Genomic DNA, 23,879 nt, shown 5'->3' on the forward strand with positions numbered 1-23,879 from the left:
CACCCTCAAAAGATTCCCCCCCCCATTTCCGAGGTGGCACCACGGGGGCTCCGCCTCCTAGGGCAGGGAATGTGCCGCTCCGGGCTTTGTCTCGCTCCGGCTCCCGATCCTCCGGGCGGTAAATCCGCTCCGTGGTTTCCCGCCGCCCGGGGACGCCGCTCCGCGTTCCGCCCTCCGCGTTTTGCGCCGCGCCCGCCCCGCCCCGCCCGGCGGACCCGGCGCGGCCTGCGCGGCGCGGCCTCAGCGCGTGGCGGCCCCGGCCGGCCCGGCCCGGCCCCGGCCCCGGCCCCGGCCCGCATGGAGCGCACCTAGGGCGGACACCCCAGCGACCGGGTGAGTGCGCGCCGGGCCGGCCCCGCGCCACGCCGCCCAGCCTCGGGGAGGTGGGGGTGAGGGGGGCGGCAGTTGGGGCTCGCCTCGGGCACCCCCCCCCCCCCCCCCCGCCCCTTCCGCACGGGCTGGGCCCGGGCCGCCGCCGTGAGCCGTGACCGCCGGGACGGCGATATGTGCCCTCCCCCCTTCTTCCCTGTGACCCCCGGGAACGCGGCTGTGCCCCCCCGCCCCCCCCCCCCCCCCCCCCCCCCCCGTGACCCTTGGGGACGGGGCTCTGGGTACCCGTTCTCCGGGACCATTGGGAACGGGGGTTTCAGTGGCCCCCCCCCCCCCCCCCCCCCCCCGTGACCCCTGGGAATGGGGCTGTGCCCCCCCCGGGACCCTTGGGGACGGGGGTCTGTGTGCCCCCCCCACCCCTGCGACCATTGGGGACGGGGATGTGTGCCTCCCCCTCCCTCACCTCTGGCCGTGGGGATGGAGCTCCGGGTGCCTCCCCCCGGGACCACGGGGGCGGTTGCGGGTCCCTCCCGTGGCCGTTGGGAAGGAGCCCCCGCGGGTGTCGTGGCCGTTGGGGGTCGGGTCCCCCCGAGAGATGCGGGGCCCGGCTTTGGCATCGCGAGGGTCGCGCTCAGGGTCCCGGGGTCCCCACGGCTGCAGGGAGGGGGTGTCCCCTGCGTGGGGTCGCCGCCGTGCCAGCTTTTGCGGGGAGGATCGGGGTTGGGGGGGTGATGCAGGCGGGGAGGGGGGTCCCGAGGGGATAGCGGTGTTCCTGGGCGGAGGGGGGGGTCACCTCTCTTGACCCCCGTCTCTGTGCAGGGAGGGTTTGGGGGGTACAGGAGCAGAGGGACCGCGGGAGCGGAGGTTCCCTGGACCCCAGCTCTTTTGTAGTGCCGGCAGGGGCTTCTCGGCACAAATCCCGGGAAGATTAAATGTTCCCCAATGCGTTTAGCGAGTTCCTGTGAGTTTGTGGGGGGGGTCACACCCCGAGAGCGGAGCTCCTCCGGGCATCACCCCTGGGGCCGGGCCGTGTGCCGGCGGCCCGGTGCCGCAGGACGAGCCGCCCTCTTTCAAGTCCTTCGAGCCCCCGTTGGCCAGCGGGGCCGATCCGGAGGTGACCCCGCCGGTGACAACGTGGCCGGGTGTCCCGCGAGGGCTGGGGCGGCCGGCGGGGCAAGCACTCTTGCCGTGCGCTCTCCCGCCCGTTGTGTACACGGGGAAGGTCACAGGTTCAGGTCTGGTCTGCGAGATTTGGCTCCCCTCCATCTCCCAGCAGCCTTCCTTTCGCCTTTCCTTTTTCCCTCCTTTCTGGGAAGGCCCTTTCCCTTGGAGGAGGCGTTAGACACTCATTTTCCAAAGCGTGCACCGAAAAGCCCCGTGGGCTCTTTCCCTCTCCTTCAGAATATCCATGGATGCTGGTGTCGGGGGTGGCTTTTGGGCTCTATCGTGCGCAGGCAGTTCCTCGCCTGGACATCCTCAGGAAAACCTATTTCCATGCTTTGTGCAGTGACTCCAGCATCGGATTATGCTGCACATTTCTAGCTCTTTGTTGGCAGTACGCGACCGCACATGCATGGCAGTCAGAAAATCCAGGCAGCTGATTTTATTGATTAACTCTTGACCAGAAATAATTTATAATTTATTATTTTGAAGCTGTTTCAGTCGCAAAACACAAATCCTTGCCCTTTTATGCCCTCATTCATCCAGTGAGGTTTTCTCCTCTCCTGTGAGGAGGAGAAGGGAGACGTGTGCAGCACCGAGAGCGCGGCGTCTCTGTGGTGGAAAAGGACAAGGATTTAATGTTTCACCTGGGCTGGCCTGGTGTGCAGGGCAAGGGCTGCCTCTCGTTAGAGCCACTGGAGGAAATTAATTATCAAGCAAGTTGTAATGACCTGTAATTGAGTATGGCCAGAGCACGGGGAGGGGGTTTTATTCCTTTCTCCAAGCCAGGCACTCGGTCTGTGTGTTTGGTGAGTCGCCATTAGGCTGCTTGTTAGCCTCAGGGGCCGGTGTGTGTGTGCATGGAGGTATCTCTTAACACACTTGTTATCTCTGTGCCTGCTGAAAGCGGCCTGAGTTTTTGGGGGGATCCATCTGTCCGTCTGTAGCCCTGTGCTGGGTGGTAGCCCCAAATAATCCCTCCCTTGCCTCAGTTGCAAAGTCCCCTCACACTTCCTTGCACCCGGTTTGTCGGATGTCGGTGGTGACGGCATTGCTTCTGCTGCCTCAAAAGCTTTTTCCCTGTAAATTGAGCTGAAAAGGTGCATTTCTGGGAAGAAAGGGCTCGCAGAGGCGGTTGAGGTGTTCTCACATGGTATTGGAGCTACCCAACAGCTTGTGTGTCTTTATTTTGAATTAACAAGAAGGATGGACCAGAGTTCGCTCCGTCTGGTTTATTCTCTTGGAGAACAGGGCTGCCTTGAATCAAAAATTGCCTCCAGGTTATATTTACAGTGTATTCTTAATTGTGATTGCATACATTAAAAAAAAACCCAGGACCTGCCTGTCTTTGTAGCACTTCCACGTGGGCTTCATTCCCCAGACAAAGTCGTTGTCTGTGTGTTGTGTCCAGGCCACGACAGGGTGGAGACCCACATCTGGGATCCCACTCCTGGGCTCAGCTGATGGTGGTTGAGGACCAAAGTCACGTGTCGTGCCTGATTTAGTTGGCATTTCCATGGTGTAGGGATCTTTCTCTGCATTCTTGTGGTGGGAAGAGGAAAAGTCTTGAGCTCGACCTTGGCCGGGCTGGGAGTGGGGATGCACCTCGGCACTGTCCCGAGGCCACTGCACGGCACGGCTCCGACTGGGATTAGGGCCTGTGGGTGCTGATGCAATACTAGTCCCAGATGTAATGCAATAAGCCTCTTTGTCCCCTTTATCCAGAGCATTATGTAAATAAGATGGTATTTATGGTCCCAGGTATGTTGTTCCGGGGCTGTGTGACATCCTGCGTGCGCAGCGATGCCCTTTGAGTGTTGGCTCTGTTGCTGGTGTTCCTGGCCAGAGACAGGGACCCTCTGGGGGCAGATGCTCCTGGGGAGTGCGTCAGATGCTGGCTCCCTGCGGCGAGGAGGTGAGGCTGCAGATGACCTTGCCAGGAGCTGGTGACAGTTTAACCCTGCTTGGTTGCTTGTATGCGGTGAAGGCAGCGAGTGGATCAGTGCTGGAGTCCGTGGGGTGGTTGCCCACTGAGGTCATGGAGAAGTCCATGGTTATCCTAGCAGGCTTCCTGCAGCATACAGACTGCTGGTTCCCCAGCCTTGGGTTTGGGAGAGTCACGTGTCTGTTCCCAAACCTGTATTCCATTGCAACTGATGGTGGTTTGTGGAGATATTTTTTGGGAAGTACCAAAGTCTCTGAAGCACCTGGAGATGGCCCAGGCTGTCTGCAGTTCTCCCATGATGCCTCTTCTGGTGCTTCATGGGCTCTCTGGACATGGGGAGAGCTTGTCCTTTTCCCTTGGGTCTTGCTTGCTTACTTGGGAGCATCTTAATTTGGGTGCTTGTGGCAGTGGGTGGAGGAATGAGGATGCCATTGCATGGGGTTGCCTGACTCCATCAGGGTTTGGGGTTGGGGTGGGTGTGTGTTGAGGAGCCTGTGTGGGCGTGAAGGACCTTTTCTAAGATCAGAACTGGCTTAGAGCATGCAACTGTCCTGGGAGCTCATTGGTGGCCACATGTGGCTCCTGAACCAGAGCTTTGGCCACCCTGGCAGCAACTGGTCTGCTCTGTGTTCCCATGCTGGGTTGACTTGGATGAGGAAGGGTGTTGCTTTGTGTTGGGAAAGGGCAGGAAAAGAGATCCCGCTGGGATATGGCTTATTTTGCCATGCAGATGCACTTTCCTGCTACCGAGGGTCGGTGCCTTGAGGTATGACGTGATGTCAGAGGAAGGAGTGTGGCTGAGCTTGAACAATCTTACAGTAAGAAAATAGGGAATGGCTGCCTGACCAGGAAACTTGCTCTGGGACTCAAGTTGCTCTTGTGATTGATTTTTTTCTTCAAAGGAAACCAATTCCCATCTGCATTTGGGTGAAAAATCAGTTTTTGAGACGAGCCCAAGAGGTTGTTTTGTTTTCTCCGCAGCTGAGTGTCCTTCACATTCACAAAACCCACTGACGTAGCTGCTGAGCGTCAGCTCAGATGTGGTGTGAGGGGTATGAAAGGATGCAAGTGCAATTTTTTGTGGATGAATAAGGATAATTTCAGGACGACCTTGATATTTTGTATTGAAACATTAAATGCCCAACTTCTACAATTCATTGCCTTGTTCATGGCGTAAGAAAAGGAAGGATGACGTTGCTTTATGCTGCTCTTTCCCCAAGCACAGAAAGGTTTTGTGGCATTGGATTTCCCCTCTAAGCTGTTCTTGGGCCGCTCATTCTTCCAGTGGCTGGAATGATGAGATCTCTACAGTGCTCCATCATGTGCAATGGGGCTATGCTGATTTATTGATAACAAAATTGATTTTAATGAATTTGCTGAGCCCATTTGTGGTTTGGATTAAACAGAGCATTGTTGGTTCAAGTGGGTCCAAAGATTTGACTTGGAGTTTTCCTGGTGCTCCTCCAAGGGGATGAAGGGCGGATCAGGAGGAGTGTGCTGTGCAGCTTTAAAGGAGTGAAAATGAGGTGTGTAATGACTTCACTAACAGAAACCGCCGTGAATCCAATAGGAGAGGACGAATCTTGCTCATCTCTGGGAGAATTACTTCTCCTTCCCCGAAGGCTTAGTAGCCTTGTTGAAATTTCTTCTTGTCCTGAGGATTTCTTGTTTATTTTTGAGGGGGTTTCACATCTAATCTGCACCTTCCCTCTGCATCCATTGCCACAAGTAATTCCAAGTGCACTAGGACTCCCCAAATAAGCCCAGCCCGCTTTGATGCATGGTTTTCGTTGGGTTTTATTGTATTCCTGTGCGCTGGCTAATTCACAAAATTCAGCAATTTGCAATGGGTCATTAGCACGAATTAGCAACTTTCTGATAGATATCAGAGCTCCACAAATGCGCTGTATTAATCTAGGAGATACACCTATTTATTATCCCTCCCAGGGAAAAAAAAAAGGGATTTCTCGGCATGGTACTTGCTCTGCTTGCATTTGTCCCTGTCTGCATCTGCCTTCCCTCCTCCTTTACTTCACAGTCTGGTTGTTTTTTTCCCAAAGTGTTCCCAGGCTGATGATGTGACAGGAAGAGGGATTACAGCCGTGCGCACTGGCCTTGCTACAAACGGAGCCTCAGCTTTGGGAGCCAAGGTGCCCTAATTGGTTATCGAATGAAGGGAATTAAAGGCATTAATAGGTGAAGTGGCAGCTCCTTTGGTTTTGGAGCGGTGGAGAGATGTTCATCCTCTTCAGAAGGCTGGGAGACAGCCAAGGCTGGCTGCATGCTCTGCTCCTAAAAGGAAAGATAAAGGAAATAAAGCCCAGAAGCTCTCCCTTCCCTGGGAGCAAGCAAGCCAGCAGCTGTCGGTCCTCTCCAACCAGTGCTGCTGTGCCCCTCTCCTGTTGAGGGACACTGCTCAGCTGGGATCACTGCAGTGCTCTTCCTTTGGATGAAGAAGATGGAAAAGAGATGTTGACTTTGCTGCAGAGTGGCAGTGCAGCCAGTGGTTTGCTGTTCCTGCTGTACCTCTGTGAAGGGTGATCCTTGTTGGATACCTGCATCTCTTGTGACCACGAGAACCCAGTTTGGGTTCATGATGGGGCTGGGGGCCAGCAGGGAGACCAGGAGCAAGGTGAGGAGCCAGGCTGCCTCCGGAGCCTTGTAGGGAAAGGGAGCTGGTGACTGGTTCAGTAGCGCCCACCCTGCTCCCACCAACACCCTGAGCTCGGGATGCTGCCGGCACCCGGCTGCCTTTCTGCATCCCTGCTGACACCATTGGGTGAGCAGGGGAAAAGGGCAAGCTCCCTTTTCTGGCACTTACTCCAGTGGTTATTTATGCCTGTTGGTTGTCTTTGGTCTTCGCCAGGTCTTCTTTCTTCCCATCTCCGTGACTAATGCTTTGAGGATCTTTCCTGGTCACATCCATCTTGCTGCTTCCTCTTGCTGCTGGCGATCTTCCAGCCTGCATGGAGTGCTGAAGTTTGGGAACCTCTTGGGTTATTTTTATGTGCCCTCTACCTGCTTCTAGGCTGTGTGAAAGGACAGGCCACCAGTTCAGATACCTTTGAGCCTCTCATAAATCAGTTCACTTCTGTGTTGGGGTTAGCAAGAATGTAACTGCACTGGTTTTAAATGCACACAGCTCTTCCACTTTCTCAGTGGAAACCGGCTCTCTGTTCAAGGGACAGTCATTCCCCAGGTTTATCCCTATGGGAAGCATTGCAGTGCCAAGCAGATTGGCTCAGATATCTCGTTTTGAGTGTTTAATGTTATTTTTGGCACCAGCCAGCAGTGACACGGCTGGCTGGGCTCAACAAGAATGATTCGCCTTTGTGGTGTTAAAGGAACACCAGGGCCGTGTCAGGTGCTGCCAGAATGCACTGGCTTGTCTGGGTTAGACTCACCCAAAGGGCTTCCAGGTTAGTCCTGGCTGGTTATTGCTCGTGGTGTTGCTCTGCTTTTGCCACCGGGTAGCTGCCAATGGCCCGTGTGTCAGCCTTCGACAGCTGGACCCTGTGGCGCTGCCGCTCTACTCCTGTGGCGCTGCCAGTGCCTGCTGGGCACCTGCTGGGTGCCAGTGATGCTATGACACCAATGGGCAGCACATGAGGATCACGGGGAGAGCAGGGGATGCAGATTTTGGGTGAAGATGGAGCTGTGTTTCTGGTTATTGATAAACCATTGTGTGCAGGTCTGGGCATGGCAGTTCCACATGGGTATCTTCCAGCATGCAGACCCAACAGTGAGGGGTAAATCCTTGTTGGGCAGCCCTGATGCAGGGTAGATCTGAGAGTTGAGCTTGCAGGAGGGAAGCTGCTCTGTCATTTTACCTATTGAATACTTTTTCTCCCACACATGTGGGTTTTTCAATTCCTCTTTCCCTATACAGCCGGAAGTTTAGATACCGGGCACCAGTTTGTGCTTGTGAATGTGTGTGCTGAGAAAGATCTCAGCCATATTCAGCTGCCTGAGATTTTAGAGTGTGCAAGGTCATGCTTGCTGGAAGATGTCTATCGTGGCATTTTTGATGAGCAGGCTGTGATCCAGAGCCTGAGCCTTGCTACTCCCTGCTCATCTCCATGGCAGAGGCTTGGGAAGGGGACACGGCTCACACAGGACAGTGCTGTCAGAGCTGTAACAAAGCGCTGGCATGACTCTTGCCCCTGCTCGTGCTGTGCTTGATGCCCCTCGAGTCTGTACCACTGTGTTATCCTAGCACTGCGGCCTTTCCTGCAAACCTGACTCCTGCCTGGCAGGAGGTCTGTCAGCTCTCTGCAGGGGTGCTGTGTGTGCAGAACATTGCTGGACTTAAGGGCAGCTACAAAGGTGAGCCGTACGGAGAAGTCGAGGGGCAGCAGATAAAAATTGTACTGGGAGAGGTTTCATCTCAACATAAGAAAGAAATTTTTTACAGCCATTCCTGAAACAACTCCCTCTGGGACACAGTAAGAGTCCATGCCAGTGGAGGTTGTCAAGATGTGACTGGACAGGGTGGTGGATAATCTCACCTGATCTCCCTTTTCCACAAAAGGTTGGAGCAGGTGACTTTTCAAGGTCCCTTCCAACTGCTCTGCTCTACGGCTCTATGACCCAAGTCGTGTAGACATGTACGTTTCAGGCTTGTGTGTAACGATGGTGCTTGCTCAGCTTCCCACCGGAGAAGTGACTCCAGCAGTGCAATTTGGCAGAGAGTGAGCAGATGTTCCAGAAAGGTGCTGTTTGCCAGCCGTCCTTCACAGGAATGGAATTGAGGGTTTGGTGCCTTCACGTGGGTCTGTAGGTATCAGTATGCCTCCTGCTTGACCTGAGGACCATGTGCTGAGGACCACGTGATGGTTCTCTTGCTGGTAGTTTTCTTGAAATATGAAGCTCTTGGACTTTGTTATGAGTTGGTGGAGGAAATGTGAACTGTGTTTTATTCAGTACAGAAGTAGTACCTTGAAAAGAATGTATAAGTTGAGAGACATCAAAAATCAAATAACTAAATCTGAAGAACTGCAGGCTCTCGAAGCATGAATAGACAAAAAAGTTTGGACTTTGGTGATGACACTTGCAAGACTGATGGGAGGATTAAAGAGGTCCTTGTTTCAGTTTTCCCCGTTTCACGATACAAAGGAAAGCCTGAAACTCTTGGTCCTCTTTGTGTTCTCCCTTTCTGTGTGCCTTGTGTATCAGGGCAGCGTGTAGCCTGTTGGGAGTTGAGGAAAGTGGGGGGTTCTCACAACGTTGGCTTTGCTAGTCAGGCATATTCAAGAACCCTGGGTTTTTCAGCCCTAGATCAAGTTGATCCTCGTGGTGTTCGGATTATAGAAGTGTCAAGAAGAAGCAAACGCTAGGTTTTAGCTATTCTGGTATTTTCTTCAAACACACAGGCACCGTGTGCCTGTCTTTTGTATTGACAGCTTTGCTGGACATTGTCATGTGCTGCAGTTGTGTGGAGTGTTGCTATAAAAGTAATGAGTGAATGGGAGTGGGTGTGAGGTTGAATTTTGATCCCAGGAGCATCTTTTGCCTGATGATGAATGTGAAGTTGAGGTCTGAGTGTGTATTTGGGAGCAGATGGGTGTTGTGGCTAAGTCTCTGGAGCTTTGCTTCAGGTAGGGTGATTGCCTGGCTGCCCTGCACCAAAGTGGTCTCTGCTCACCTCTCCACTTTCCTCCATCTCCAGCCTCTTCCAGTGACCTTGTCTGTCCCGCTTTTGTCATGCCTGGACTGAAGTATTTCAAGCTTTTCTCAAGAATGCCAACAAATGACTCATCGATCGAGTGCTGCCCTGTCTCAGGTTCATCTCCAGTGTCAAGGCTCAGCCTTCGGAAACTTGGGAGTCCTGGCCTAAGTTTGTCGGTGTCTCTCTGGGCGCTCTGGCTGCAGTGCATGCTGGAAGATGTAGTCTTGATGGGGTGCACCTCCATGTTAAAAGAAGGGTGGCTCCATTTTATTCAAATTGGGTTCAGCCTTCCTCCCTCCTGGCAGCTTGCTGGTGCCGTCCCGCTCAGCCTTGAGAGCCACTGAAGTTCTCCCGGCACCTTGTGTGAGCGCAGAGGCGGGAGCACAGCTCCTCCATTCAAAATCTTGCTTAATTCCACATTGAACAGCTTGTTTTGAAGCCCTGCGCCTTGGCGTGTTTTGCAACAGCTCGGACTCCCGCGGGGTGCAGGCGGTGGAGGGATCCTGCCCCTGTTGGGTGGCAGTTCTGGAGGGTGTCATGGCAAATCTCCTTTGTCTGCTACGGCCTGACTGATGTCTGGGGGAGAGCGAACTCTCCTCCCCTGCGTGATTTCTTGAGCTGAAAGCAGCAAGTGAGTGAGGAAGCTCCTTTGTGCAGATTTCTCCATCTCCTCTTGTTCATGCCAGCTGGCTCGCGTTCAACATTTCTCTTTTTTTCTCTCTTTTTTTTCCTCTTCTCTTCTCTTCTCTCTCCCCCAGCTCTAGAGAGAGGGGGTGGGGAGAAAGGGAACATCTTAAAAAGAAATCTGCAGAAAAGACATGGGAGTTACTTAACAAAAATCCAACCCAAACAAGCCCAGCTGGGGGATTACAGGCACGGCGGTAGGAGCTGAGTGGGGAGTGAGCGCGGCAGCGCGGGTTAGGCAGTGTGTTCCCCCCCACTGCCCTGAGTTTCTTTAGTCGTAAAAGGAAACAAAAAGGGATCTTGTGCAGAGGCAGCGGATGGGGAGAGCAGCCGGCTGGCTGCCAGCGGCTGGAGGAATGGCCTCGGCACTGCAGCCCCTAGTGCTGCTGCTGCCTCAGCTGGGGGCTTGTGGGGAGCCCTTTGGGGGTTTGGCAAGCTGGGAGGGCAGCATCCCTTCCACGCCGCTGCCTTTGGCTCTTTCGGGAGGGAGCGGAGGGCTCTGCTCTCCAGGGTTGCTGCTGGCTGGAGCAACCATCTCACCAAACCCTCGGCTCCCTGCCTTGTGCCCGCCAGAGGAAATGCTGCGTCCTGCAGATTTCCCCCCCGCCTTCCCTGTCCTCTTTGCCGCTCCTTCTTGCAGGCATTCCTGAGAGTTAATCAGGGTGAAAATTGCAGTCGGTCATGTCTGGAAGCCACCAGAGGCTGATCCTGGAGCGCTGCAGGCTGGAGCACATGGCTATGAGACAGTCTCCCTATGTGTGGGCTGGCTGCTGCCAGAAGAGCTTTCTCCTACGTCTCACCACCCTTGGGCAGTCAATCCTTCCCAGCTTTGGTCTCCTGGCCTCCGGTAACTGGCAGAGAAGGCCGGAGTGGCATGGGCTTGGTGGGTTCTGAGCATCCTGCGCCGGTTTTAGCACATAGAGCCAGGGGCTGGTGCAGTTTCCTTGCTACCTTTTGGAAGTGGAGCTGTTCTGGTGGAAGAACTGTCTCTAGGTGTGTGTGCAGCCCTGAAAGTGAACTTTCAGGTTTGTCTCCGAATACGGTTTGGCTCAGTCCCAGCCCGTAGATGTGGATTATAGAGGTCTCAGCACCTAATGGAGCTGAATTATTCATGTCTGGTGCTGTGTGTGTGCAGCATTCCCAAGCAGAAAGCTGTCTCCTTGTAGGATCTGCGCTCCAGGACTGCTCTTAAAACGCTTTGTTGGCAGGTCTCCAGGCCAACAAGTGAGCACATGCCTTTCATGTTGTGCGGGGATCAATCCTGCGATGGCAGGAGGTAAGGGGAAGGACACGTTTACAGCTGAATCAATCTCCTCGCTCTGTTTTCTGAGATGCTGTGATTTGTGGCAGCATTACTCCCCTGGCAGGAGAGTGGGGAGGATCTGGATACCACCCGGTGCTTCTCCAGCTTGGGCAAAGCAGGCGGTGGGAAAGGCACTTCTTTCTCTGGGCCGTGGGATGCGGTGGCCAGGGGTTCCTATGCACCCAAAATAACAATGGTGTGGCAGGTTGGGGTCCCTGGGGCTTTGACTTGGGAGAGGGACCCCAAATGCTCCTCTGGCTGCAGAGGCTGAGCCCGTGATAGTGGAGTAGAGAAGTGGGGAACTGGGATGGGAGTTTTGGGGAGGGAAAAAGCTGTGGAAAAATGCTTTGGAGCCACATGCAATGGAGAATGTTCAGGAGATCCCCCCCAGATCGCATTCCAGGGTCCCAGCCTTGAGCTCTGGTCTGGAAAGGGCCGATCCCTGCCCCAGTCCCTCTTCCTGTGGTGGCATGTCTAGAGTTCCCTGCCCCACTCTCATTAGGACGTGCCTTTCCCCTGCTCTTGCCAATCCAGCATGTTCCTGTCCGTCCTGTTTGTGGTTCCCTTCCGTCTGCGTTAGCAGAGCCTGTGCTCCCTCGGCGCCTCCTCCGTAGGGTGAGGGTTTTTGCTCCTCTTGTTTTCTAACCCTTTGATTGTTCCTGTCTCTCTAATTGCCGGGGACCCAGCGGACTTCTGGGCTCCTTCTTCCTTTTGTTGTGGTAGGAGTTGGCAAAAGCTGCTGCTGTTTGCAGAGTTTCAGACCCAAGTCCCGCTCATCTGCTCTCCTTATTGCACATGTATAAATAATATTTACAGAGATGTGTGTGCCTGTGTATGTGCACGTTTGGAGCAGCAAGGTGAATTCCCTGGTGGGAGTGGAGAGCTGGCGAAGCTGGCGTCGTGCAGGTGTTGATGGAGCAGGTGATAATATGCGTGTTGCAGTACAACCCTGCAGATTGTCTGTCTTTTTCCTGCCACTGCAAGGTCAGATCCTTGTCTGTTTTTCCCTCTGACCCGAGCCTGCCATGGCTCTTTGCGTGCTCCGACTTTGGGTTGGCACCTCTTGGATTTGGAGATTGAACTTCATCTTCTGCTGTCAGCTCCTGTGGGTTGTTCCTGCGCATCAGTGGTCATCAGTGGTCCACCACTTCATTGGGATTGTTCCTGAATTCCATGCCTCACCTTAGGGCTGGGAAGGGACTGGTACCAGCCAAAAATCTGGTTCATCCAGCTCGTTACTGTCTTTGCCCACCCGCACAAAGGAATTGCTGTGGATCCGTGACACAAAGAGTGTTGCGCAGGGGTGAGGTGCTCGCTGCCAATCGCCGGCCCCATCAGTGATTTGGAGAGAGGCTCTGGAGAGGCAGGTTGATGGGGTTGGTTTGGACACAGCAGCTTGGAACTGGGGAGCAGGTGCTGGGGCAGGAGTAGGAAGGGGAGGAGGAGGTGGCCATAGAAACACGCAGGGCAGCTTTGGGAAGCCGTTAGCGACTCCGGTGCACAAAGTGATCTCCTGATTCGGCATTTTCCCTGCTGCTGAAATGAGAGGTCAGTGCTTTTCATTTCTAGCTTGCATGCAAGCCCCTCAGTTCCTGGGGTTAAAAATCTCCGTAATGACCTGTCAGAGAGTGGATTATTAGCTGTACAGAGCTGAGGATGCTGTGGGGAGCAGATGGAAAATGGTCTGGCTGCGGCAGCCTGGCTGATGAAAGAATCCCTGGCATTTTTACAGTGTTTGCATCTCTGGAAATGCACCATGAAGCTGCTTTCCAGGCTCCTGCCTGCTGGGGTTTGGAGAAATTTGTGTGTGTGTGGTGTGGTTTTTTGTTTTTTTTTTTTTTTTTTACCTCTCATTTCTCTTTAAGTCACCTGTTTTTGAAGTGTCACTTGTAAATAGTACCAGGAGCAGGCAGGCCTGCAGCTTGGCAGGGAAGGGGATGACAGTGCTGCTCGAGAGCAGCCTCATCCAAATGGGTGGTCAAGGATTTCTTAAGGATTCTGGAGAGCAGGCGGCCTGGCTGGGCGGTGCTGGGAAGAAGCTGTTACATGTGTTAATTATGTCTCGTCAGGGTAATTGCCAAGACTCGGGTGCTGTGTCAGGTTGTGCGTGGGTGTCTTTCTTGTTTCTCTCCCTGGGAGAGAGGCTGGGAAGCAGGGAGGAGATATTTTGTGCTCTCCGGGGTCAGCTGTGGTGTGGGCAGGTAGGGCTGAACGCCTGCTTCCCAGTTAAGACTGGATACTTCTACAATTGCGTCTCTGCTTCCCACTGGAAGCTTATCATGGCCAGAGGCGATGGTGGTAAACACCCCAAATCAGGGTGCTGTGTTGCTCTGCCCAGAGGTGCAGATGGGATGGGAACTCTCATGCTTCCCGTTGCGATTTGGCCTTTGGTGACTGCTCTGACGCGTCCCAAGTGTCACAGGCACTCTGAAGCCTGGGATTTATTTCCCACCAAGGCACTTGACTTCCCTGGCGAGCAGCTCTTGTCCCTTGCAGCAAGGCTGGTGTGGAGAGGAGCCCTCCCTCCGGGTGGCATTGGCAGGAGAGGAATCAATCCTCCCTCCCAGGGGCAGCGCTCGATAATTCAGAGGGAAATGGCGAGCAGGGAAATGTGTGAGTAATGTCTTGTTGGAGCCGAGAGCCGTGACCTGCCAGGGCTGGTATTGATCGAGGACTGGTGCCAGATGGCCGCTGCTGCGGGGGCGGCTGTGGAGCAGCCCCAGCCCAGGGGGTGGCAGAAGGATGCTGCGAGGGAGATTTGGGAGGTTGGGGGTTTCACCCTGCCCAGATCTCTCCTGCCTGCAGGTGTGGCTGTCAATGATCTGCCTGCCCATGGTTCTTTGTGTGTAACCCTGTTCTCTTTGCTCTCCCTTCCAGCAGCGATGCCGTCACCTGGGCAGACCCTGACCACTGGAAGCCCCCCAAGGACGTAGGTGACCCCCAGGGCATAGAGGCAGAGGGAAGAGCCTTGAACCGTGAGGGGCCGTTAACTCTAAGATGTCCTTGAGCAGCGGAGCTTCCGGAGGGAAAGGAATTGATGCGAACCCGGTTGAAACGTATGACAGCGGGGATGAGTGGGACATTGGTGTAGGGAATCTCATCATTGACCTGGACGCTGATTTGGAGAAGGATCAGCAGAAATTGGAAATGTCGGGCTCCAAGGAGGTGGGGCTCCCGGCACCCAACGCAGTGGCGACGCTACCGGATAACATCAAGTTTGTGAGCCCAGTGCCGGGCCCGCAGGGCAAGGAGGGCAAATCCAAGTCGAAAAGGAGCAAGACTGGCAAGGACAGTGGGAAGCCGACCTCAGGGTCGTCCCTGTTCACTCCCAGTGAGGGAGCTGGTGGCAAGAAGGAGGCTCAAGGACGCTCTGGGGATGGTGCGAACTCGGGCGGTTTGGTGCCCGCCGTCACCCCGAAGGGCTCGGAGAAGTCGGCCAAGGCGTCTCGCAGTGTGGCTGGCTCCAAGAAGGAGAAGGAGGGCAGCTCATCCAAAAGCAAGAAGGAAAGGATTGAGGGTGCGGGGGCTGCGGCAGAGAAGGAGCCCAGCGTGCTGCAGCCCCTGGCCCTGGCAGTGAGGGTGGGACAGTATGATGGGGGCCAGGGGACAGAGCCTGCTACTACTGAGCAGCTTGGGAGTATAGCTATTGACACGGGAGCTGCGCTCAATCCTTTGGGAGTAAAGTCGGAGCTGGAGGATGGAGAAAGTGAGTGCCGGCAGCTGAAAAAGGTGAAGTCAGAGAAGGTAAGAAAGGTGTTGGGGCATGGGTGCTGTTGCTGCTGCTCACATGGCGTTGCTGGGACATGGCATTGTGGGTGACAAGGGAGCAGGACTGTGTGTCATGTACTGCTGGGGCCAGCACTGATGTGTGGCCATTGCCTCCTGGTTTTGGCATGAAGGTGGTTTGGCCGTGTGATGTGCTGGTGTCTGGACATGGCGATGGAGTGACACCGGTCAAGCCTGGCTGCTGGGAACCATGTGTGAGCAAATCACCTGCAGACACTGTGCTCCAGGTACCATGCTGCTGTACCCTCTGAGATTTGATTTTTCTCAGCATTGTGGCTGTGCTGAGTGAGTCCTCTCTGGCCTCTGTCACTCTGAAGTCAAGGTGATGTCCTGGTGCTTTGCCTGCTCCATCTCCCAAGGGGACGCAGAGTCTGTGCTGTGCTCTGCATCCCACTGGCTTCACCTTGTGTGTCAAGGCTCCCTGCAGCTCCTGAAGGAATTTATTTCTCGCCGGTTGCATCATGTGCAGAGAAGGATCCCTTAACGTGTTAGTGGATGTGGGATCTGCATGGGCATGCAGGTGAGCACAAGGAGCAGGGCTGGCAGGAGTCAGCGCCTCATTCCTGGGTCTGCCGATGGTACGTGGGCTCTGTCCCACTTGTGGTGGTGATCTAGGGCTGTTGGGTGGCTATGGGTGACGTTTGACGTGTCACTCCTCTACTAACACGTGGCAGTGATGCTGAGCTGGCCAAGCTGCTCTTCCAGGTCACCAGGGGCACGAAAAGCCCTGCCGGTGGCAGACGGCCAACAGGATGAGCGGCCTCCTGTCCATCTGGGCACTGCTGGGCTCTGGGTGGCTTCATGGCTGTGTCTGCATGTGGCCGTTTTTCAGGACTCTCTGCTGGTTTCTAAGCAGTCACAGTGGCTGATGCAATTTCTGGTTCAGGTGGGGAAGACTTTGAGCACATGGAGGTCTATGCTTTCCTCTGTGCCAGCTGTACACGAGGTGTCACTGGCATGTGGGCATGTGCCTGTGAAGCCCTGTGTTTGTCACGCACAGGGTGAGCCCCACAAGCACGTGCGTTCGGGTCGGCTTGGCCCTGTAGCCATCGGCATGTGCTGGTGTGTCAGGAGAGTGGCTGGGGAGTATGAGAAGCAGTGTCACCATGTTTGCAGCCACAGGTTCCCTTGGGAGGATTTCTGCTTCGGTGTGGGGATCACAATGGGGGCACTGGAGTGGGTGGGGAGGGCACAGTGGCATTGGGAGAGGTGCTGAGACCAGAGGTTTGTTGGGGAGCATATACGGAGAAAAGGGTGGTGGGGATGGTCAGCCGTGGGATGGCTCTGGGACAAGGGCTGCTAAATAGATTGGTGTTTCCTCCACTTGAGAGGAAGACTCCTGGGGCAGATGATTGAAGCCTGTAAAATTCAGGTGTGGAGACATGTTCCTTTGTTCTGGCAGTGGAACCAAAGTGAATGAAACCAGGAAGAGCAGCAGATGCTCTTTTGCATGATGGACTGGAATGCTGCTTCTAAAAGCGGTGGATGCTGGAAGTCCGCCTATGATTTGGGGCACCTGGGTGGGCTTGTGGAGGAGAAACTCATTGGGGGGGTGTACAGGGCAATGTGTTTTGGCTTGGGAAAAGCCTGAAGAGGCCTGGGAATTGGTTTGGGAAATACCTCAACATGCTTGGCTGTTATGTTCCCTCATAGCCATCTGTGCTGGCTGCTGTGACAGCCAGCACTGGAGCTGCAGGACCTTGGGTTGTACCCTGCATGGCTTTGCTGTGTTGTTACTATTAAAGATTTATTTTTTTCACTGATACAGCTGCAGAAACGCTTTGCAGTTGGAGAGACCAACGTGAGGTGTGGTGTTGGTGGACGAGAAGCTCCACACACCCTGGTCATGTGTGTTGGCACCTGGAAATCCCTCCGTGTCCTGGGCTCGTCACCCAGCATGGGCAGCAGGGGAGGGGGGGATTCTGCACCTCTGCCCCACTCAGGTGAGACCCCACCTGCAGAGCTGCCTCCAGCCACGGGGCCCTGACATCAGAAGAACATGGAGCTGCTGGAGAGAGTCCAGAGGAAGCCATGGAGATGCTCTGAGGACTGGAGCCCCTCTGCCCTGGAGCCAGGCTGGGAGAGCTGGGGGTGCTCACCTGGAGAGGAGAAGGCTCCAGGGAGAGCTCAGAGCCCCTTGCAGGGCCTAAAGGGGCTCCAGGAGAGCTGGAGAGGGACTTGGGATGAAGAGTGCCAGGACAAGGGGGAATGGCTTCCTACTTGTAGAAGAGAGGGTTAGATGGGATATTGGGAAGAAATTCTTCCCTGTGAGGGTGGGGAGGCCCTGGCACAGGTTTCCCAGGGAAGCTGTGGCTGCCCCTGGATCCCTGGAAGTGTTCAGGCCAGGTTGGACGGGGCTTGAAGCAATCTGGTCTAGTGGAAGGAAGGTGTCCCTGCCCATGGCAGGAGGTGGAAAAACATGGACATTAAGGTCCCTTTCTAACCCAAATGATTCTATCTTCTTTGTGCTGACACCTGGTGAGGACAGTTCTGCCATTTTACTTGTCCAGGTTCAGGCACAACCCCCTCGGTGAAGGCTCAGGCTGGAGGGCTGATCCCTGTCTTGAGAAGGGATTTGATGTCTGGATCTGCAGGAACATGTGTCACTTAGGAGGAAGCATTGTCTGTGTTTCGTCAGCCTCCTGGGGGCAGCTGGATGGCTTCCTTTGGGTCGGGAAAGCCGTGGGCGAGAAGAAAGGTGTCTGCATGGTAAGGGGTGGGAAAGCAGTTTTGTGTCTCGAGGAAGAGCCTGAGGCTGGGCGGATGCCTGGGGCAGGGTGGAGGACCAGTGGGATGCAATGGGGGATGTGGCGTTGGGCCCATCCTGTCTCCTGAAAGCTGCAGCAATGGCCCAAAAACTGCATGTGGAGTCCAAAGGACAAGCCAAGCGCAGAGGTAAATGCTGGCTGTGGGAGGGAAGGCAACTCCTCCAGGCAGTGCATTGGGAGGATTAAGGCAGCAGGTTCACTCTGGCCTGGGGACAAACCCCGCCTGGGAAGAGAAACTTGCTCAGACTGAAACAGGAACGGCCACAACGTGACTCAGCCCAACCTTTGGTCTCCCTTAGCTTGTCCTTTGCTTAACCCTGTGCTGCTCCCGCTTCCGTTTCGGGCAGGGAAGCTGGTCTCCATCTGCGGATGAAGAAAGGGAGACTGTCTGTCCCTCCGCTGCCTTCAGCCTGGGGTAGGCGACCTCCCCGTAGGAGATGTGTGCTGAGCCGGCAGCCGCCAGCCAGGAGGCTCTGTTGTATCTCCATGGCTGGAATAACGAGCACTTTAGCAGGGAGTATTTTTCCTTGATGAGGTGCTTCAATGCTGCAGCCAGCTCTTGCCCCAGCCAGCTCACCCCACTTGCCTCTACTTCTGCTTTTGTGTTCTTCCAATATCTTGCTGTAGGGTTTGGCAGCCATCGAGTCCTTGTTGGGTATAGGAAGGAGTTTTGCTTTGGGTTTTGCCAGACACTTTTCCGTGTCAGCCGGTGCTCCATGGCTCTGTGTCCATGGGCGAGTTCAACCTCTCTCCATGTCTGACACAGCAGTGATGGAGCCTGTGGACATGGCCCTTGGGCTCTATGGGATGTGTTTTGCCAGAGTGGCCCCATGGCTCTGGTTGCTGCTTTCTGGGGTGAAGCCTTCGGAACTGAATATCCCAAATATCCTTTTTTTTGTTGTGGATCTTGGCCGTGTCCTGGCTTGTTATGCGCTCTCCTTGAACCCAATGCCATCAGTGTGTTGGGACACAGGTGATAACTTCTCCAGGGATGGGGCTGATCTGAAACCCACTGGTGATAACCCTGCTGAGACCTTCCAAGGTCTCTGGGATGGGCTGAGCACCTCGAGAAGGCTTGCCTTTGGCTGTGGTCAGTGCCTGAGCGGCTCCCTGGAGCCCCAAAACATATGTGGAGGGGCAGCAGTGGGAGCTTAAAATACTTGCAGCAGGGAGAGAAAAGAGCTTGTGCTGGTGGACCCACGAGCATGGCGACCAGTGGCTGGGTCAGTCCCTGGGTCACTGGGGGTGGCTGGAGCCGAGTTGGCGTTTGGTTTGGTTTGGTTTGGTTTGGTTTGGGGGACACTGGTGCTGGGAGGGAATGGCAGCTCTCGGCAAGCAGCCGAGCTCAGCAAAATGGCCGTGCACAGAGGAGCAGCGCTGGTTTTGCCCCACCAGCCGCCGTCACGTGGCTGAGCTGGCCCTGGGGCTGGTGGTCGAGCTGGCCCCTTCCTCACCAGCTCTGCACCCACCACACTGCCCACACTGGGCCCCTGCACCCGCTCCTGGCACTCCGGGGCGTGCTGGCCTGGCCGGGGGATGTTGAGCATTAAACAAAAGAGCCTCCCAGCTCTTGGCTGCTGCTCCGGCTTTGTTTTGATTGAGAGGTTGTTCAGCAGGAGGAGGGAGGGGGTTTTTTTTTTTTCCTTCTCTTCTGACGAGCGTCCAGATGCGACGCTGCTGCAGACAAGGGAAAGGCAAACAGAAGCCGCTGGAGACTCGGCTCTTCTGAAAAGCCTCTCTGGGTCACGTGTGCTGCGGTTTTGGGCAGCCAGGAGGGTGGATTCATCCGTGTCCCTCTGTGGGAGAGGGGGTGGAAGCCACCGGTGCATTTTTTCTCCTGAACTTCTCCCAAGGCACAGTGTAGTGATGCCCTGTGCGTGCTCAGAGCAGACATCCCTGCTGTGGGTGACCTGATAGAGAGGGGCTCTTGTAAGATGGGGGACACTGCAGTGTGTTCACACCAAAACTGGTGGTTCCGTGGGAGGACAGCGTGGCAGCAGAGGGAGTGCTCGGCATCAGGTGGCCATGGAGGCAGTGGGGTGGTGACCCCACACCAGTGGCAGCTGCCGAAAAAGAAATACACCCAAACAATGCTGTGCACTATCCCTGCTGCTGCTGGCTTACTCAGCAGTTTGCAGGGTGGCTTTGGTGTCAGCTTTGCGGACCTTCACGCCCTAATCCAGGGGTGCAGACCTGCGTGGTGTCTCCAGTGCTGGTCCTACAGCCTCAGTGGGATGTGGGATGGACCCCCAGGTGCCAGATGTCCTGCAGCATTAATCCTTTACCTGGAGTGAAAGCGTGGTTGCCTTTTTTTAGCCATTTTTCTATTTTTGGGGGGAGGGATGAAGCTTGGTTGTGGGTGCAGCAGCAAGGATTGGGGTGAGGGATTTCTGTGAGACTCCAGCTTGAAGAGGTGAGATCTCCCAGTCCCTCTGCTGGGTCCAAGCCCAACAGGAGATGGCCATAGACTGTCTTGGGAACATTTCTTGATGTGGGGGAGAGCCAGGATGAGATGCGGGCTGGTCCCAGCCTTGTGCTTTGACAATGTGCTTGGGATTTTGACTGGTGTGGGGTTCCTTGTCTTGGGGCCAGAATTTGGGTGGAGCAACTCCCAGTAGAGCTGTTTTGGTGAAAACAATTGTTGCTTTACAGACCCTCCAAAGCTGGCTTTGGAGCTAGTGTTCACCCTGTGCTTCATTTTCCCCGGGGATCTTTAGGGCGTGTGGGAAGCCCAGTGCTTGGGTAGGGACCTGCTCATGCCCGAAACCCTGGGGAGAAGTTGTTTCCCAGCCCTTGCTCTGCAGGGCTTGTCTCTTTCCGGAGAATTGGCAGCTCAGGGAGGTGGCAGGGGCGTGCAGGCAGCTACCGGCTCCTGCCTGATCTGCTCGCTGTGGTTCTTTTTCTCCAGCCATGCTGGAATCGACCGCCTCCAGAGCTGCTGACAGGGCTGTGTTGGGAGTCCTTGGGAATGACACCACTCGTTTCCTTATCGTCCCCAGCCCCGCCGCCCGGAGCCTTCTGCTCTAGGAACAAGGCAAGAAGGGGGCATGCAGCCAACATGTGTCAAGAGCTACAAAGGAGGAAATTGGCCTCGTTCACTTCAAACCATGGGGTTAGTGCTGGAGTTTTGGCTCCTGCTGAGAGGTTATTTATATGTGGGCTTTTTTTTATAACCACTGGATGTAGCAGGCTGGGAGTTCCAGCTGATCCCACCTCTGAAGGCTTTACAAAGGGAAAATTGCATCTCTCCCTGGTTGCTTTCCCAGATGGCAGTATTAGGAAGGACTAAAGGGCTGAGTTAGCTTTGATGCCCGACCCATCAGCATTGCTGTATCCCAGTGAGCTGCCTGTCATGCTGAAACATGGCCTGATCTCTGCCAGAACGGGCAGCAGGACATGTGGCTCCCTGTCAAGGACATGGTGGTAGGAAATGGAGCAGCGCTGGGAAAGAAGAGGAAAAACCTCGCCACTCCTGAAGTGTGAGAGTGGAATGACACCGTGGTAACGAGGGGGCTGATAGAGGGGGGACAGAAGAGGAACAGCCCCTTCTCCCCTTCCTTGGTGCAAGCGACCTGCGAATCGGCTCCCCCAGTGCTTTGATGAGAGATTTTGATGGGAAGGCTGACGGGTGATTGATCCTGCTGATTCATGGGCCTGATTCCTCCCCTGAGAGCAACGGGAACTGCTGGAGATGGGTCAGATTTTGAGGCTAACGGGCTCTGGTAGACTCTGTGGTGTTTTTTGCTTTGCTTCCAGGCTGGCTGTAGCTGCTCATTAGCCTAATGACCCCAGTTACCCAGCACCATTTATCTGCCGAGGGAGATTTCTTTAAAGGAAGATTTTCGCCTCTGGAGTGCTGTGCGACCCTGAAAGCTTCAAAACTCTGCGAGCTGCTCCTGAAGCCCTGCCGGGGAGCTGATGCAGGGGGAGTGTGCCAGGAATAACCCGCTAATGAGCAAAGCTGCTCCTCCACCCGGCAGCCAGGGAGGCCACGGGAAAGGGCTGCAGAGCACAGGCTGCCTGCTTTTCCCCTCCTATGCTTTTAAAGGCTGCTTGGTTGGGGATTCACTGCCTTTTCCCTGTTTTCTGCAGGCACGACATCCTCTGTGCCACTGCTTTCACAGTGCTGCATTGCTCTGCTGCTACTCTCGAGGCTGCTTTGGTCTGGAGCTGTGAAATCCATCTTCCCTGTGAATCCTCGTGTGCAGGCAACCCTGGAGATGTGTTGGGCAAGAGGGCACTTAAATCCCCAGAGCTGAAGGTGGGCAGGAGAAAAAGCAGTGGTGATTGCTGTGGACTTTCTGGGGTGGTTTTGTGACGTTCCTACCTTGTGGTGATCAGTGCCTGGAGCTCAAGCACTCAGTGGGTGCAAGAGGAGCCACCCCAGGGCTCAGAGCTGTTTGAGCAGCAGCTGGGAGAGCAGCCCAGGGCTGGGAAGCAACTGCCGGGCTCCGGAATGATTTAAAGCCACCAGCAGCCTGACGATATGTTGTATTTGGTGACAACATCTGCTCGAGATATTCCTGTCCCTGTTACTCATTCCTGCCCACGGACCAGATCAGGGAGCTGATCTGATGTAAATAAACGTGCTCAGGGTTTTCTGGGGTGAGCTCAGGCTGTGGGCTGGCATGGACGGGTGAGCTGGGATGGATGGGGCATGGACAGCCATGATGGCACTGGGGCTGGAGATGGGGGCATGGCAGTGATGGTGGCACCTGGGGTGGGGGCACAGCAGTTGTAGTGGCACCTGGGGCTGGAGATGGGGGCTTTGCTGGGACCATGCTGTGGTATAAAGGTTTTAGGGTCTCACTGGCCCCTCACAGGGCTCACAGTGGTTTTGATGAGCTCTGCTCAATCCAGGAGAGCACATGGTGCCTGTGCTCCCATCCTTCCTCCTCCTGTGCTCCCAGCCTTGCCAGCTGAATGGTGCTGGCTCCATCCCAGCGTTCTGTGGGCAGGATAAATCCCTGTGCAGGAAGATGCTACCACAGAGCTTTTGTACGGTATGGTGATGGCATGTACTCATATCTGCTGACTTTTCCTGTCCTTGACTCTGAAGTGGCTTTAAAACTTGGTATCTAGATTTATTTTAAGATACTGTCTGGCCCTCATTCGCTTGGGGTGTCTTGGAATGTGTTGTGATGAATAGTGTGGAGAGCATGCCTGCTCTGCAGCCTGAGCTGGAATTCTGGTTGGGATGTGGAGGTCACCATGTTTTATGTCTTGTTGAGGGGATGAGGTGTGATAAAGCTCAAAAGTGGATTTTGTCTGGTGCTGAGGGAGTAAGAGCACCCCGTGGGCTGTCTTCCCTTAATGCAGATGCAGGAGCCTGCGTGTCTCAATTTCCCCTGTCCATTGCAGGGATTGGTTTCTCCTCTTAGGCTTGAGCATGGGGTTTGCTGGGGGGAGCACGAGGGTGCTCTGGGTAGAGAAGGCATCGTTGAAGCTACAGATCCTGTGGTTGTGGCGCTGTGTTCTTGGTTTTTTTCCCAAGCCAGAAAGTAGTTTCATTCCAGGAAGCTCGCTCACTCCCCCAATTAGCCATGGAAATGCAGCGTTGTGATATTTTCCCCAGGTATTATGCAAATGAACGCTGTTCCCAGACTTCCCCCTGCTCGCTCCCCCACCCCTCCCTCCACTCGTCGGGGTGCAGATACGCTGCCTCCCGTGCTGGGAATGGCCCTCTCATCTGTTCAACAGAAGGCTGTGCCATGTTCAGAGTGAACTGCGTGCCGTGTGGCTGGTGGTCACCATCCTAGGATCAGCCCTCAGAAAAGGGACCCTGGAGCTGGGTCTTGGTCCTGTGTTCGAGCTAGGCTGGAGGGGGGAGAGCTGCACCCATCCAGTGGGTCCTATGTGGGTAGTGGCAAGTAGAGTCTTGGGGTGTATTGTCTGAAAGGGGAGGCCATCCCAAAAATCATCGGTACCACTGCAGCTGGGATGCTCCATCACCATTGCGGTGCAGCAGAGAGGCTGCTGTGTCCGTGTGGTCCCACACCAGACATGGTGCACGCCGAGAGCCATGGCTACTGTGACTGCACCAGCTCCAAGCAAGTATTTCCAGCTGGTGCTGCCCTGCCAGCTTGGGATGCTGACCTGCCTTCCCCACAGGACACCAAGCCCCAGGTCTGCACTTCCGTGTCCCTCTGACCCACCGTGGTGTAAAGAATGGATGCCCCTTTGCGAGGAGAAGGGAACAAAGAAAGGGTTCACTGAAAGGGTGGCAAGGCATTG

The 23,879-nt window shown here is 55.1% G+C and overlaps 1 protein-coding gene across 4 annotated transcripts in view; it reads left to right on the forward strand.

Moving 5' to 3' along the window:
• Positions 1 to 234: 234 nt before the first annotated feature.
• The window catches only part of ZNF609 (zinc finger protein 609), a 64,930-nt gene continuing 41,285 nt past the window's right edge, over positions 235 to 23,879 (forward strand). The window contains exons 1-2 of one of the 4 annotated variants that reach the window (XM_048318313.1): positions 235 to 333; positions 13,969 to 14,835. In XM_048318313.1, coding sequence (XP_048174270.1) covers positions 14,089 to 14,835 — 747 coding nt within the window. In that variant the 5' untranslated portion in view covers positions 235 to 333; positions 13,969 to 14,088. Of the gene's footprint in view, positions 334 to 13,968; positions 14,836 to 21,666; positions 21,907 to 23,879 lie in introns of those variants that run through there. The other 3 variants (XM_048318312.1, XM_048318311.1, XM_048318314.1) reach the window with 3 other exon arrangements.

The sequence above is a fragment of the Corvus hawaiiensis genome, chromosome 13 (assembly GCF_020740725.1).
Source record: "Corvus hawaiiensis isolate bCorHaw1 chromosome 13, bCorHaw1.pri.cur, whole genome shotgun sequence".
Taxonomy (NCBI): Eukaryota; Metazoa; Chordata; class Aves; order Passeriformes; family Corvidae; genus Corvus; species Corvus hawaiiensis.